The sequence below is a fragment of the Magnolia sinica genome, chromosome 5 (genome assembly GCF_029962835.1).
Source record: "Magnolia sinica isolate HGM2019 chromosome 5, MsV1, whole genome shotgun sequence".
Classification (NCBI taxonomy): domain Eukaryota; kingdom Viridiplantae; phylum Streptophyta; class Magnoliopsida; order Magnoliales; family Magnoliaceae; genus Magnolia; species Magnolia sinica.
In genome coordinates, this window is record NC_080577.1 from 20,202,858 (window position 1) to 20,218,916 (window position 16,059).

General features: G+C 40.4%; 1 protein-coding gene and 1 non-coding gene across 2 annotated transcripts; one reads left to right on the forward strand and one right to left on the reverse strand.

The window, feature by feature from the left end:
• Positions 1–22: 22 nt before the first annotated feature.
• On the reverse strand, positions 23–15,701 carry LOC131245685 (protein LUTEIN DEFICIENT 5, chloroplastic). The gene is made up of 16 exons (XM_058245293.1): positions 15,484–15,701; positions 15,195–15,363; positions 14,887–15,103; positions 14,515–14,586; positions 14,294–14,404; positions 14,010–14,201; positions 13,399–13,560; positions 6,153–6,248; positions 5,952–6,053; positions 4,549–4,581; positions 4,347–4,427; positions 4,144–4,226; positions 3,384–3,515; positions 1,889–1,949; positions 768–833; positions 23–670 (listed from the first exon to the last, which is right to left on the reverse strand). Exons 1-16 carry the CDS (start codon positions 15,593–15,595, stop codon positions 491–493), a joined length of 1,869 nt encoding a protein of 622 aa, XP_058101276.1. The 5' UTR covers positions 15,596–15,701; the 3' UTR covers positions 23–490.
• On the forward strand, positions 8,309–8,466 carry LOC131247558 (U4 spliceosomal RNA). The gene has a single exon (XR_009171839.1). It is a non-coding gene; the product is annotated as a U4 spliceosomal RNA (small nuclear RNA).
• Positions 15,702–16,059: the final 358 nt, after the last annotated feature.

The window sequence follows — 16,059 nt, forward strand, 5'->3', positions numbered from 1 at the left end:
CCTCTGATTTACTTCGATGATATGAATCAAAATGGGAAATGGGTGTATTCCAATCAATCACTGGTGAGTTTAGAAGTCATTTCCAGACCAAAAAATAATTCACCAAAAGAAACGAGGCTAGTGCCCCAACAGAAATTTCATTTTTTCAATATGATCTGTTGAAGTGGAACTACTTCACAAGAATAAATATAGAAGCTACAGGACAGCAAAAAGATCCTCACAACCCAGACATGCGGCAAGAATCATCCACTACGAAAGATGGAATCACGATAAACCCATCCCCCATCAGTTGCTTTCCACAGACCTCTTCACAATTCAGGCATTTTACAGCATATTTACAATTAAAAGCTATATGCGGAGGTTTTGTGGATTGCAAACAGTTGGGAGGGCGCCAATGATTTCTTTTCTCCTTTACGTGGTTGGAACTGGGATTTTTTCGATGGACTGTAGCTGTTGCAGCAAGGTTACCTGTTGGGAATGGTGGGAGAAACTACACCTTGCTGGTCTCCTCAGTTGCTGTTGCAGTTGGAGATGACTCAACAGGAGCATCACTGACCACCGCCAGCACTGTCGACTGCAACCTGGGAATTACGGGAGGTTTCGTCCGGCGCGTGACTGTCATCTTCAACCCCTCTGTTGTATGGATGGTTGCGCCTGTCGTCATATCCACCTATACAGATTGATTTTCCCAAGCCCCATTATGTTATTGCTGTTGGGCGTCATCTGTGTAGAAATAACAGAATGTATGACAGGGGGGAGAGGCTTACAGGAGGAGCACCAAGCGCCATTTGGAAGTTGAACCGCTGCACAAGCATTGCAAGAGCTACCACTGTCTGCAAAGCTGCAAAGTTTTAGTGTATTGATATATAACTAATGCCGCAACCACTGCAGCTGCCTCTCGAAAAGCAGGTTTTGATGTGTTTTAATTAAATCTCTTTTCCTTTAGAAAGAATACATGCTATTCACCTTGCATGATTTCCTCTCTAATCAACTAATAATTTCTGCCGGTAATTAGCTTATCATTTCAAAGATGTGAACTTATTCACTGCCGGTGTCTAGGATTGGGTCCCTTGGTTTGTTTTCTTTACAAACGACATGGTACTGGTTGACTAGACTAGAGAAGGCGAAAACTAAATTGGAGGTTTGGAGCACAACCAAGACAGTATTTTGGATGCAACTTATGTACAAACAACTATAGAAGCAAGGATTTCATTAAATAGGAGCTTTGCTAAGCCCACATGCACATGCAATAAAGCTCATGTGCACACCATGCACATGCTGGCATGGCATGATAGGTCCAAGATCCAATCCATACATTAGAATGGCACCACTATATTGATGCCCTAGCCAAGAATCAGCTTGATATGCTGGTCAGATGGGCCACAGTTTGCAAAACAAATGTATGGCTCTGAAAAACTTGACCGAACTTTTCTAACCCATACACATGTTTCCAGCATTGGGGCCCAGATGCTGATTGGAAAATATACACAAGGTTGTACCAACCTGATGGATGGATTAGATCTCAGATACATATCATGTGGGCAAATGTGTGCTGTCCAAGCAGACTACGCTTGGCCCCCAACAAGAGAAAATGATGGAGAGCAAGTTCAATCATGTGCAACTAAGACCATAGACACTCCAATAAGGTTTGAAGGACCTGAAAAAAGAGAAATGAGAGGAAGATCTAAAAGGATTTATCAGAATGGTGAGAAGGGATTGAAGGCTTGTTCGTCAACCAAGGATAGAACCTTAGATTGGAATGCTTGGAGAAACAGGATTCATAAAAATGACCCCAAGTAGCTAGAAGAAGGCTATGATAACAATGACTTGATTGTTTCCCACATATGTGTTTATGTAAAGATCTTTATATTCATGATAATAAGATTACCTCAAAAGTAGCAAACATGTCTCCTACACACTTCCGTGGTCCTCCACCAAATGGTAAATAACTGAAAGGGAAAACATTAACATCACAGATTCAATCAGAGATAACCCACTAAAGGATTAAGATAAAAATAAATGAGTAGCAGTAAGGTTGCGAGAATTTTCCAACAACTCCTAGCAAATTTGCCATCCATCACTCTCTTGTCCAAGTGGTAACGCTTACAGACTGAGATGTAAATAGGCTAATAAAATCATCAACGGACAACAGATACCAATCCCAACAAGAAAGAAAGAAGAGGTGCACCCTCATGGCCTGAACCTACTTTCACAAACCAGATATAGCAAGGGAGCAAAGACAGTGATAAGGACATCACGTCACGTACACCCTTACGTACGTATCAGAGGAGGAGGCGGGCCGTGCCGATTTCCCTGTGGCTAGGCGAGTACCCGTGATTGTGCTGAAAACCCCATGTGCATGTGCGAGCATCTAGAAGATCCCACACTGGGAAGATGCACATGGGCTACTTTATGGAGTGATCCCGACCGTTGGATCGGAGGGACGAGACGATCGGGCCATTGTATCACATGAATCACGTGATCGGGCCATTGATCATTAATCGTTCACATCGGTTTTAGACTTTATCATATTTTAGGATTTAGTTTTTAATTATTTTATATTTGGACACATTATGAGTGTTTTAGTTAATTTTATTTAGACCAGGGTTATTTTCGTTAAAGTTCACAAGACACGGGGATTTTTGTAAATTTTGAAACTTCTTGGATCTATAAAAAGAGGAGGGCATGTAACCTCTCCCTCATTGAATTTCGTGATAAAAAAAGAAGATAAGAAAAGCTCTTGCTTTCTTCTCCCATCTTCATGCGATTTGAAGATACTTTCATGCAATTTGGAAAGAAGATTGGTACGAGGTTAATCTTCATCAACGGAGGTGCGAGGTCTCCATCTATCCACACACCATCTTCTATTTTCTTCCTCATCCAAGTATTTTCTTCAGATTCTTAATTCTCCCATCCCAAATCTTCGTCTTCTCCCAAACCCAACTTTTCGATACCCGTCTACAATCAAAACCCTAACCCTAAACCTAAAATTCCCAATTTTTCCTACTTTCCCAAATTACCCAAACCCTAATTTTCACCCTAGGTTATATTAAGTTTCCTATTTTGAAATAGACTATATTCTATGCTAATTAGATGTCCCAACATCCATTAGATCCTAGCTTCTTTTTATTTAATGATCTTGAGTTACGATGTTGGTAGCTTAGGCTAGGATTATGCATGGTTTTCTTTCAATTTTCATGATATTTGTGATGATTATAGCAATGTTTATGTTTTTTTGTTAAATATCTTAATTAGGCTATTTGATCTTACATGTTGCTTAGTTCATGCATCGGTCCTGCACCAGACAGACACAACATAGGTACTCTAATAAGATGATATAAAATGAATTCCATACTGCTTAAATCCAATATTCAAAATCTGACCTGAAGTTTTGGTTGATCTCATTAGGATTTGGTCCGTCTAGAGGCCACCTTTCAGGGTTGAAAGTATCCGCATCAGCCCAATGATTAGGGCAGCGGTGCAGATTCCAAACAGAAATGAAAATATCTTCACCCCTATATTGAAAATGAAACAACATTAAGATTTTGCTACTGAAAAAGAAGAAAAATGAATCCAATCTACCTGTGCTCTAATTAATGAAGATGGTCCAGAAGGACATAAGATAAAATGGCATAAACAGTATGTTGCATCATGAGGAAATGGCACTGATAGAAAGAAGGAAAGTTATCAAGAATGCTTTAAAGGTTGTAATGCTCATATAATGAAATTCTACAAGCGTTCTATAAATAGAATCTGGGCAATGAAGGTTCAAATTAATTTTGTTGCAGAAAATTAACAAAATCAAAAGATTAGTGCCTCTGCCATTGTAAAAGTCATTTGCATTTCCAAACACTAGAAAGATATGGTGAGGCTGTTGAGCTAGATGTGTATCTGACATGGACAAAAATCTCGGATCAAGTACTGTGGCTTCACAGAAATATCCTCCTTACCACCCCAATTGTAGCAGTTAAAAATAAAGCTGCCATTTTAAAATTTTGCTAAACATATTGACAACAACAACTTGATCACTAGCAGCTACATGCAGTACTGATTGGATATTGTACTTGGACCAACATACCATGCTCTAGACAAACGCCAAGAAAGTGTAATATAGACATTCATAAAGGTTTCATTGAGAATCACCTCTTTATGGGGTATTTCCCAAGTACATCATCCTCAAGAGAACGTCGAATTAGCACAGGTGGTTGTGGATAGAGTCTCAAGGACTGCAAGAAAATGATAAAAGGGAACAACTAACTGAGGATGCATGAAACACCATGGAGATGCCCGAAGAAATCATAAAGTAGTAACAACTATGCATTCATAGATAGATACTGAATTCTTACTTCATTGATTACTCGTGTGGTATACTTTAGTTTGTTCATGTCCTCAATAGTTGGAAGGCGGTCTCCTAAGACAGAATCAACCTGAGAAAAAAATCAAATAAAACCATCGTGATGCAAAATCATCCAAGTAAACATAACACAACAAAGTACTCAACATCCAATATCATAGCTCGGAATATCAATAATACTTTCAAGTACTAACCTCATTTTGGAGTTTGGACATAACACTCGGCTCCTGCAAAATATAAATGTGCACAATTTATTCCATATGAAACATATTTGATATGGCATGCACAAAGACATTTGGAATTGCATGTGGAAGGATGCTTCCTTTTTTTCTAAAGATAAGGAGGGGGTAAATGTAGGCAGTAGAGTCCCTCCCCAGTAAACAAAATGGCATGTGATATATACATTTATATATAATATAAATTATTTACATTTATATATCTATTTATTTATTAAATATAAGATAGATATCACACGCGTGTGAAATACGCATGTATGTTATATATATATATAGGGAAAAGGTACTATGCGCTCGACCTCATGATAAGCTCCCGTGAGGTCGAGCTGTGTGGGCCCCACCTTGATGCGTGTCGACTGTCAACACCGTGCATTTGATGGGTCCCCTCTAAATTATGGGATATCCCAAAAATCAGCCGTATACGGAACTCAGGTGGGCCATACCATCTAAAATCATGTGAAGACACCGTTAAAACATATAAAAGCACTTGGTGGGGCCCACCTGAGTTTTTAATGCTGCTGAAACTTGGTCTAAACCCTCATCCAAGTGGGACACACATAATGGATGGGCTGGATTTGCAACCACATCTTGGTGGGCCCAAAAAACTGATTATGAATGTTTTAATGGTGCACGGCCCCTCCCCACTTCTGTATGTGGTGTGGCCCACACAAGTCACGGATTGACTTGATTTTTGAGACCTAGGCCCACGATGGAATGGTGCATCTGACTGATGGGGTAGATTTTCGAAACACATCACGGTGGGGCCCACACAGCTCGACTTCATGGGACGGACTCGTGAGGTCGAGCGCATAGTACCTTTTCCCATATATATATATATATATATATATATATATATATATATAGAGAGAGAGAGAGAGAGAGAGAGAGAGAGAGAGAGAGAGAGAGAGTACGGTAGGACCAACTCTCCCCCTCTGACATGGAAGAGAGAGGAAAGAAGGGAAAGAGATGAGAGGAGGCAGGGCCCATGATCATACGGTAGGGCCAACTCTCCCCCTCTGACAAGGAAGAGAGAGGAAAGAAGGGAAAGAGATGAGAGGAGGCGGGGCCCATGATCACCCAACCCCATTGGGTTATATATTTTCTTTACATTTTTATTAAAAATATGTATTCAATATATATAGGTCTTTCATCTTTTATATTCATGATGGCACTGCCTCTTGAGCTATTGATATTTATTTGACACAATCAACTTTCAAATTCCACATTTACAAGCTCAATGTTAAAGAACCAAATTTCAATTTTCTATATGATATCTAATTTAAGTATTCATGATGCTAATAAGCTACAGCGAATCAAATAACAGCTAATGTAAAAATTCTTGAAACCTGCACTGTGAATACCTTTGCAAGGAGATAAAAGGTCCATGTTAACACTGCAGCAGATGTTTCGTGCCCAGCGATGAGCATTGTCATGAGATCATCACGTAGTTGCTTGCTAGTAACCTAGAAACGAGGAAGATGTCCAGTTACATGAGGACAAAATTCAATCATTCAAAGGCGTAAACAACAGACGTAGAAAATCTGTAGAAAAAGATGCCATACATCATCTCCTGATGCCAATAGAAAGCGGAGAATGCTAGGATCCTGCTCATTCATGTACTCCTCATGAAACTGCAATTCTTCTTCTTCTACCATCCTCTTTAAATACAAAGAACAGACCAAATCAAGATTAAGCTTCCTCAAGAGTAAAAACAAGTCACACAAATATTGGTGCATGAATCTATCTGCAAGATTGCGCTTGCACACTTGAAAATTGGCTTCAGAATGAGACTTCATGAAAACAATAACATGTTTCCATTTTCAGTTAGCGAGTCACATGCATGTGGCACCCATTAATCTATACATACATAAAAACTAGAGTTGCCAAGGGCAAAATTTTCCATGCAATTAATTTTCAAGTGGCTTAAACTTTGCATTATCAGAGGGTGTGGGAAGGGTTTTAAACCAAAATCAAGGGCATTATGGTAATTTCCAACGAAGCTAGCTGTCTGCCACATTCTCTCCTGCTATTCTTAATGGGAATTTTAATGCTCTGGCAGAGTATGGTAGGTGATATGCAGGGATTAAGAAATTACACACAGGGCATAAAATGAACTAAAACTAAACCGTATAAATTGTGGGCTCTGATTGAGATGGCTAACAAACCAAGAATTACCTTGATTTAATTTCGTAATTGGCTGATTGGTGGGTAGTTAACAGATGATCAAATAAATGGTCCAAAATCAATATAAAAATGCTCATTATTAGAGGTTAAGATAGTTAAATAAATCTGGATTTTGGATGATGACCTATCTAAAATGGGTCACACAATTTGGATGGTTTGATTAAGTTAATGTATGCCAAATCACTTCCCACAACAACAACAACAACAAAAAAGGCCTCTCCACCTTCTCCCATGTCTCAAACCACTTCTCTCCATCTACATTGGGTGTACCATAGCTACTAGTGCTATTTAAAACAGTGTATAAGCAACATTGGAGATCCAACCTAGGATGCATGCGCACAAATGAACTAGCTCTTTAGTTACTTGCAATTAAAAGATTCTCATGAAGATACCAAAGTTCTATAGATGATTAAATGTGCATTGAGAAAGAGAGATGTCAAAAATGAAATGTTCACCTGAAGTTAAAAACAAGCCAAATTTACCTACTCAGCAATCATGAAGAAAGAGGTTCACCATATTCGGAAGCACATGGCAGGAAGTGGAAAGCAGAAGATAAACCAATAACTAACAGCATAGCATAGAAATCATCATGGTAATTCACAGAGTGGCCTCAACTTATGGCTTAATAGCAAAACATATACATGCATTTCAGAAGCAGCAGTCTTAAATAACTGAAGCTAATCTGGAAATTTTCACTGCGTAAATCAAGGTAGGTTGAAGCTAATGCAGACATTCACAAAAGGGTCCAATCATGAAAGTAGTCTAAGGGTGTTAAGTGAATAACATGAAAAGGCCAAAAAATTTAACGATGTCTATATGGAAGTTGTCCGTACTAAATTCCACTCCACATCTTCGCTCATGTTTCCTTAGAAGATTGAATGTTGTACTACATTTGTTTGGAGCCTTTATTATCTTTGTTAATTATATTTGCCTTCATGCCTCACAAATCTAGAGTATAAGGTACATCCATGTGACACTCAACTAGCACCACCATGCTATTGAGTGGCCCTTCTAACAATGCCTCCTGTTAACTATACAAAGAGAAAATGCAAACATGTACAAACAGGCAATGGCAGAAAAAGGCGCACAAGAAAATGTGAACTGAAATGCGTAAGACCCAACAGCATATGCAAAGCGACAAACAAGCGTGTGTAATTAATAGGCACAAAGTTGTCCCTTGGATAAAAGCACCACTTGATTGACCTAAGCTTCTCCAAACATTGTTGTACACATGTCTTCTAACCTCGACCATGGGAGAACATATTTTGAGTTAAGACAAAATACAAAGCCATTAATAATCCATCATTTACAGTAACCAACACGGGTGCCTTCCAAGACTTACAAGCATGTTACGGGTGGAACTAAAGGCTGCTTCCTTCCCCATCACCAACCCATTCCTTGGTATTTACTTCGGAACAAGTTGGAGTTATTTCACAGAACACAATAACCCCTCTTCCATAAAATTTGTGTGACATTTTTTCTAACTTTATCTTTCAAATTAGGTTAGTGACAACTCCTCGCTTTTCCCATCACCAGACACCAGTAAAGGCTGCCTGACATAGCTAGTGAGGTTATAACCGAGGTGTGTCAATTGCTGGGTGAAAACTATTTCCAAACCCCCTCTATGGCCTGGGCTCAGCCCTGTGCCATCGAGAATTTCTGGAAGGGCCCCCTCTAATCCAGTGAAAGGCCCTAACAAAAAAGAAAAAGAAAAAGAGGCTGCCTGATTGTCCAAACCCTCTATTTATTTCCATGTTCAAATATAGCCGCTTGAGTGCCCTTAGTCTTCATGCAGACTGACTGTCAGCACTCTATACCCATCAGTCAAACCATTCTGTGATTAAAAGACTAACTTTCTCAGTTGCAAGTGTCCTCGTCCAAACCCCTCCACCACGCTTACATTAAATTGAGGTACGAATTTCCAACAATAGCTCTATACTATTTTAGTAACCTCCACTACAAGGGCTCTCGACAATAATTAATTACCCCCAATTTCAAGTAAATCATGGCGACCCATGTTCACCAGTTGCTTTCTCACTCTTCACAGCTCATGGTTAGTGGTATCCCGGCAAGCTGATAGTGACATACCCTTCACTGGCTGACTATTTCAGAACTGACCTACAGCCCATAAGGATTCTATGTTAGGGTTTAGGGTTTAAGGCAACAATGGGAACTGCATATAACATCTGATCCACAGTTGATTCTCAGCAACCTGGAAGTACCTTCTTATCCTTTCACAATCAATTCAAACACCACAGTCAACAATCCAACAGAACTCTGAACACCCAAGCTATATTGGTTTATCTTCCAGCTCTTTGGAACACCCACCTGCTTCACATCATGCAGTCACCAACACATTCATGGCCTCACCAGGTACCCTCTGATGAGAATGCCTACAAGAACCCTCACAACTCATCAGTCTAGCCACTCAAATTCCACTTGAGCATCATTGTTGAATAACTTTTCAATGACTTAATTTTGTCGAGGGCCTAAAATGCAATATATACCTTTCAAAAAAAAAAAAACAATATATGATTAAGTTTATAATAGACTGGCCTTTCATATTATATATTCTAGATCAAGTATGGTGGGCTTTCTTAGCATTATATTCTTTGCTTCTAGTGGAATAATCTCTCCACTATCAATTGCTTCAAAAAAGAAGTGTCAAGTTCATTGAGATGTACAAAACTGACCAAAATTGATGTCTCATGATAAGTAGACACACAAGCATGTATACATGTAGAGACCTGACTGTTTAGTAACATGACCAAAAAATTTTAATGCCACATTTTAGAATGTCATGAATGTTTGTCTGTAACAAATTGCAAGAACTGAGTGAATTTAGCAATGCAGGTTGATGCATCAGAAACAGAGTAACTACCTCATTTTAGAAAAGAAATGTGGAAGCACACAACACCAGCCATTTATTAACAGCAATGGCATGCAAGATAGGAATACATTAGAGCTCTAGCTCTTCATTCAAGTGTAAGTGTAACATTGTCAAAGTTCCAAGGGATACGAATGGGATGGGGTAATTCCCTTACAAAAGAGGGTCACTCGAAGAGCTAGTGAAGGAACGTTTTTCTTTTTCTTTTTCTTTTTGTAATGTCTCGGAAAAATCCATACAAGGACCCGAGTACCACCTCAGGCAGAAATAACCCAGGATCAAAACCTTTTAGAAATTAGGTTAATGCTAGCAAGTACTAAACTAGAGTGCTTGTGAAATTAGCACTAATCACTTTAAATATGATCTGCAAGACCCATAACGTGCAGAATCATTGATGCTACATTACCCTGAAATTTAGAATCCATCTCAAAACCCAGTTGCTTTCGGGAGCATTTTGAAACTCCGTATCGGACCTAGACCGCACGTCGAAAATCCGATTACCCCAAAACTATACAGTTAAGACCGCATTACTTGGCTTGACAACCCCCTCGAAAATCAAGTCTTAATTGTGTCTAGAACTACACAACTTGAGCCCGGAGCGAAGAGTGTGAGAAACGTGAAAATATTTAGAAATAAAAATCCGAATTTAAGTAATCTGAGTCGTGTCGCTTGCGGGCCAAATATAAGGATTCAGACCATCAGAATCTGACCCAAATACACTCTCGGATCAGGAGAAATGTCCCTCACATGTTGATGTACTTGTGGCCCTGATCGAGTGACCGTGACCGTTGAACTAAAATTGGTCCGCCACGGCTGATCTCTAAATCCGATCGGGACGAAAACTCAACCTGACCTAGATCCATGGTTAGGGGCTTAAGTCCGACCGCACGTGGAAAAGGGGCCACCAGAAGTGCTCCGTTGGACCGGAACGGCCCATATTTGGATATAACCTAAGTATACCTTGGCCTTGGAGCCATTCCAATCAAACCTGGGCCTATATAAGGACCTTAAACACCCTCTCTCATATGCCATACGAATTTGCAAACCCTAAGGGAAAGAAGAGAGAAAAGAGAAGAAGAAAGTGAGGAAGAGAGAGAGAGAGAGTGAGAGAGATAGAGGTTGGGATCTTTCCCTGACGCTCCACGTGCTTAGCCACCACTCCTGTGTCACTACACGGGCGATACCAATCCCGTTCTTAGGTAAGAAAATCTAACCCTAATCTGTTTTAGGGTTTCAGATAGTGCAAGTTATGAAATAGCTAATCTAATTTATGTTATAAGTTGTCAATCTGCCGTAGGCAAAGACTTAGCTTTAAAACCGAGTTCGTTACAAGTCTACCAGCGAAAGGCGCAGACTATAAACGTATAGGTTATGGTTTTCAAGGCTTTCAATGTCGGTTAATGGTTTATTACTGATGTGGGTGCAATTTCACATGCTAAATGCGATGTTTGTATCGCGTTTCTGATATACATGAACTATATTGAATTTAATGTATTCCATGTATATGTAGAAAGTATCGTATACGTATGAAATTTGAACATGTGTTTGCCATAATTAATTGTCGTATGTTTATGCTAGTTGTATGTGTAACAACTCTTTGGCGAAAGGATTTGCCCCAAGACGTGCTATCACCAACATACGTTATGTATGTTGGAATATGTAGTCTAAGTGTTTGTATAAATGTCTGAATGAACAAGTGTGCAATATATTGTACTTTATATGGGCGTTGAGAAGAGATTCTCAACTACCTTAACGATATGTATGATTTCCTCCATGTAACTTACATTCTTTGACTGTTTTACTTAGACACTGCTTATGTGTGAATTCATGTTTAAGTTGAAATCTATCAAATGCCTTGTATGAATGGAATTGTTGATTCATTACTATTCTGTTTTGCCTGTATGACTATCTGTTATAATTGAATGTGTTTGGGATTACGAAATAGTCCAGGCAATCGGTAACAGGTACTGAATAAGTGGCCGAGGTTGTTTCGCCACATAGGACGTGATCGATGAATCCGAGTCGTACTTGGGTTGTCGGCAGTGGTTAGGCCACACGGAGTACTCACGCACTTCATGTCGATCAACTCAATGTGTGCTCGTACTAATCGAGCTCGTCAAGTAACCCGATTGACCCGATGTATGTTCACCGTGTATGGACGCTACTGCTTAAATCTAAGATACCAAACTCACCAGTGAAAACCCTTTTAAACCTTGGTACCTCGATCCACTAAGACTCATGAGCTGGGCATGGTGGTATGGGACACCGTGGTCGAGCTGTCGGCCTACGCTGGGGTGACGAGCCTCCCCGTAGTGACTAGTGAGCAACCCAAACTCGTGAGCCGAATACGGTGGTATGGGACACTGTATTTGAGCTGTCGGCCTACACTGATAAGGTGACGAGCCCTTTGTAGTGACTTCGAGCGTACGCTAAGACTGCGTAGAGGCGACGAGCCCTTACGTAGCAACGAGAGTATACTAGGCCTGCACTGATAAGGTGACGAGCCCTTTGCAGTGACCTATAACCGTAATATCGTATAAGATTTACTAGGACTGACGACCCTAAAATGGATCATTGTTTGAGAATTGATATAAGGGAAGTACCTTAGCTTTCCAATCCTGCTGTATGAAAAAGACTAATAATAACTCGGTAATCATGCTCATGTCATCGCACTGCATGTGCTCCGGGTTGAAGAACACAGATGGAAGAAAGCATGCCGCGACCGTAAGATGGTGTCGCACGAGGGAGTGTAAGTGAGGGCATGCATCATGTTTACATTTCATCCTTGCATTAATCAGAGTACTTAGGGATATTTGATTGTATTGCTTTATCATTACTGCTTGACTGAATTGAGAACATGTTAACCTTTGCTTTATTGTTCCACTGAGTTGATCACTCACTCCCACGTTCTGGGACGGTGTTCTGAACACCCACCAGACTCTGTCTTAGTTGCAGATGACGATGCGACTTAGGAGGCGGAGCCCGATTACTATGATGATCAGGATGAGTTCTCATATATGCAATTCTCCGGTGGTTTCGCTTAGGCCATCCGGATCGACGGGGCTACAGGGTTTATTTTTGTAGTTGAACTATTTTGAACTATTACATGTATAAGATGACTCAGTGATATATTCATACTCTGGATACCGATCGTGATCTTTTTGGTTCATATACGTCTATATACATTTTCCAGTCTTCCGCTTGCGTTATATGAATTGATCTGGAGTATGAATTACTGTTTTGGTATAATCTCACTCATGATTAATGCACTAACACAGACAACATTTAATCATCATCAAATATGTTGCATAAGTGATGCGTTGGAACTCGGGAGTTGAACTTTTACTCGACACCCGATTTTCAAGGCGTTACACTTTTTTAAGCAGAAAACATGCAGGATAATATATTACAAATGCCTCATAAATAATAGAAAAAGGAAAAACTGGTTAGAAGATAAGCAGCAGTCTACATGTACTGTCAAATAATATCTGGAAACACAACGGAAGGATTGACCTCTAATCTTCCCACTTCATAAAAACAGAAAAAACGCACGTGTGTACGAGTGAGTGAGTGAGTGAGTGAGCGTGTGTGTGTGTGTGTGTGTGTGTGTGTGTGTGTGTGTGTGTGTGAGAGAGAGAGAGAGAGAGAGAGAGAGAGAGAGAGTGCCACAACAATTTCACGAAACCTTCAACATGGTAAGCATAATTGTCTATTCTCAGCATTACCCATAAGATTACCTTGCATATTGCAATTAGCTCATCCAGCGTATCATTTACCAACTTAAGGGCTCCATTGACCTTTTTCTGCCGTGGTGAAATATCTTTCCATAATGGAATATTCCAGGTTGGTATGGGAGAAACACTCCGATCCTCTGCTTCTCTCAAGACCGTGTATACAGCCTAAGCATGTGCAACACAAGAAGATGTGATATTACAGGAACTAAGCAGAGTTCTCCATCCACAAGGAATAGGGAAGTAACCTATTTGGCATGATGCTCAAACTAGTTGTATCATGGTTTGATGATCCAGACCACAGATCTGATGGACCAACCAAGTATGGATCATGCTCCAAAGATCCTGGCCATCCAATCCTTGGACTTTTTCTCCACAGAATGCTGAAACTGCTGTAACAATCTATTGGGGAGCAATCTATCAAAATATCAGGATTGTGTCTGATTGGGGAGACTTGTGGTGCATCATATCAATGGTATGGACTGCTAAATCATAGGCTTCACATGTACAGGCTCCGTGACGAATATGCAAGTTTGCTATTGATTGTGACTATAGAACTCTGCCGCAAAGTAAAATATCATTTAAATCAGGTACAAACCCAAGCAATAAAGGAATACCTCCACTATTCCTGTATCGTTTGTCAAAGAATCGAAATCATAATTAAATAAAGCCTTGCCAATGACATCCAATGTCAACCGCGAAAAGAGAGACTCCATCTCTACATCCTCTCCATCAGATGCTGCAGCATCCAGCTTCTTGCATAGCTTATCTGAAGCCTCTCCAAAGAGGCCAATCATAGCTGCTACATACTGCACAGACCAAAAAAGAGAACTACGCATCTTCAACCGAAAAGAAGTAACAGAAGACACTACACTGCAGAAGCAATAATATATATATCCACCTTCTTATGCAATGCTGGAACAATGGCCCGCCTCCGGACACGCCATATCTCACCGTCGGCTGGGATCAGCCCCTTGCCCATGACAAAATCCAAGATTTCCGCTAGAATTCCCTACAAGGAAACAATGAAAGAAGCTAAGCAGCGGCTACAATGACTTCTTTTTAATGGTAAAAAAGAGCAAATAGGACCTAAATTGCAACAAAAGACATGAATTTGATTACCTTGGAATAGGCCTTTGAGTTTTCCCTCAGGATATGCTTAGCTATTGAAGGATCAGAAACTATCAAAAAGGACTGAAACCAACAGAGGATCGAATGTAAGAGATACCAAAATCTTCAAATGTAGCAAAACCAAACTCAATACGAATTCAGTGCGCATTTGGATGCATATCTAAGAAAGCATTTCTACTTGGAGTAAAAACATTTTCTATCACTAGAAGCGGCAGAATTTCGTTGGTTCCGCCACTTCACTGGCAATGTGAAATGTGGTCCAAACCCAAAAATACAATTACAAAGAATTGAATTTCCATTTTATCACAATAACCAGGCCATCCAAATGACTGAGATGGGAATAAAAGAAAAACAAGAGCTCACCTTGGGACCAAAAGCTAACCGGAACAATCCGCCATAAGTGAGGAAAAGCTCGTAAAGCGGGAGGAAGAAGGCCTGCCCCCGTACAGCACTCATAGACCCCCTCGCCATCGGAATCTTCGGAGCCTCTTCACGAGTATCGCTCCGTCCCGAAAGGAATTCAAGGTACTCCCCAGGAACACCCAATTTCGACAGACCCCATCGTAGAAAAGGCAGAAGCCTTCACCAAAAGCAGAAAGATTTCAAATTCAAGCACAAAAGACGCACGAACATTGAAAAATCCAGCTGAGAGAGAGAAAGAGAGAGCGTACCCAGTTTCATTATCAGACGTGAATTCTCCGGAAGCGATGCGGGCAGCGATCTCCGCCCGTTTCTTCTCTTCGAGCAACCTCTCGACGCTCTTCACGCCTTCGTCATCACTAGAGTCAGGAACACGCCCGTTGGAAGAAGAGGAGCACGAAATCCGGAAGTAGCGAGGACCTGCAATAGACGAGATAAAATGAATTTTAAAAAAAAAAAAAGAAAAAAAAGAAAAAAAAAAAAGAAAAAAAAGAAAAGAAGATAAAGAAATGGAAATGGAAATGAAGTTCCTGTTCTTACTGTCTGTTCTTGCTGGGAAAGTGGATTTGAATGTCTTGGAACTGAGTTTCCTGGATTGAAGGGATTGGACATTGAGAGAAGGGAATTGAAGGATGGAGAGATTGGTAGCCATGTAATAACAAGGAAAAGATAAAATGGATCTTCGTAGCTGTTAGATGAGATTATATTGAAATGTGGAAGCTGTCATAGCCTCACAGCTTCACAGCTTCCGCATTTGCCTGTGGGAGAAGGAAGCATCTCGAGAGGGTTTTGTTTTTTTCGGCAGCAAAGATGCGTAGGGCGGTAGGTGGAGAACGACAACGAATCACCTACGACCGGCTATAGGGCTAACTTGGTATGTAGACCCGTATTTCCTGCCAACGTGGCGCATGTGTAGGGTATCTTATCCGTGCAAACTTTGGTTCCCACCATGAAGATCACCTGATTTGAAAATCGAGTTCATTTACTGATTATGTGGGCCACACTAGATTGTTTTGTTAAACCGACGGCCGTCCTTTTATTTCAATGGTGTGGCCCGATGATGAGTGAACCGGCTTCATTTTAGTGGCAAGTATCTTCATCAAGGGCCAGTGTTTG

Bases quoted from the DNA above. Each gene is read 5' to 3' on its own strand.
- LOC131245685 (XM_058245293.1), bottom strand. From the start codon at position 15,595: ATGGCTACCAATCTCTCCATCCTTCAATTCCCTTCTCTCAATGTCCAA. The intron at 13,561-14,009 runs GTATTCCTTTAT...GCACATGCTTAG, and splicing joins ACGATACAGGAATAGTGGAG to GCTGTATACACGGTCTTGAG. The intron at 4,582-5,951 runs GTATTCACAGTG...TATATTTTGCAG, and splicing joins CCTTTTATCTCCTTGCAAAG to GAGCCGAGTGTTATGTCCAA.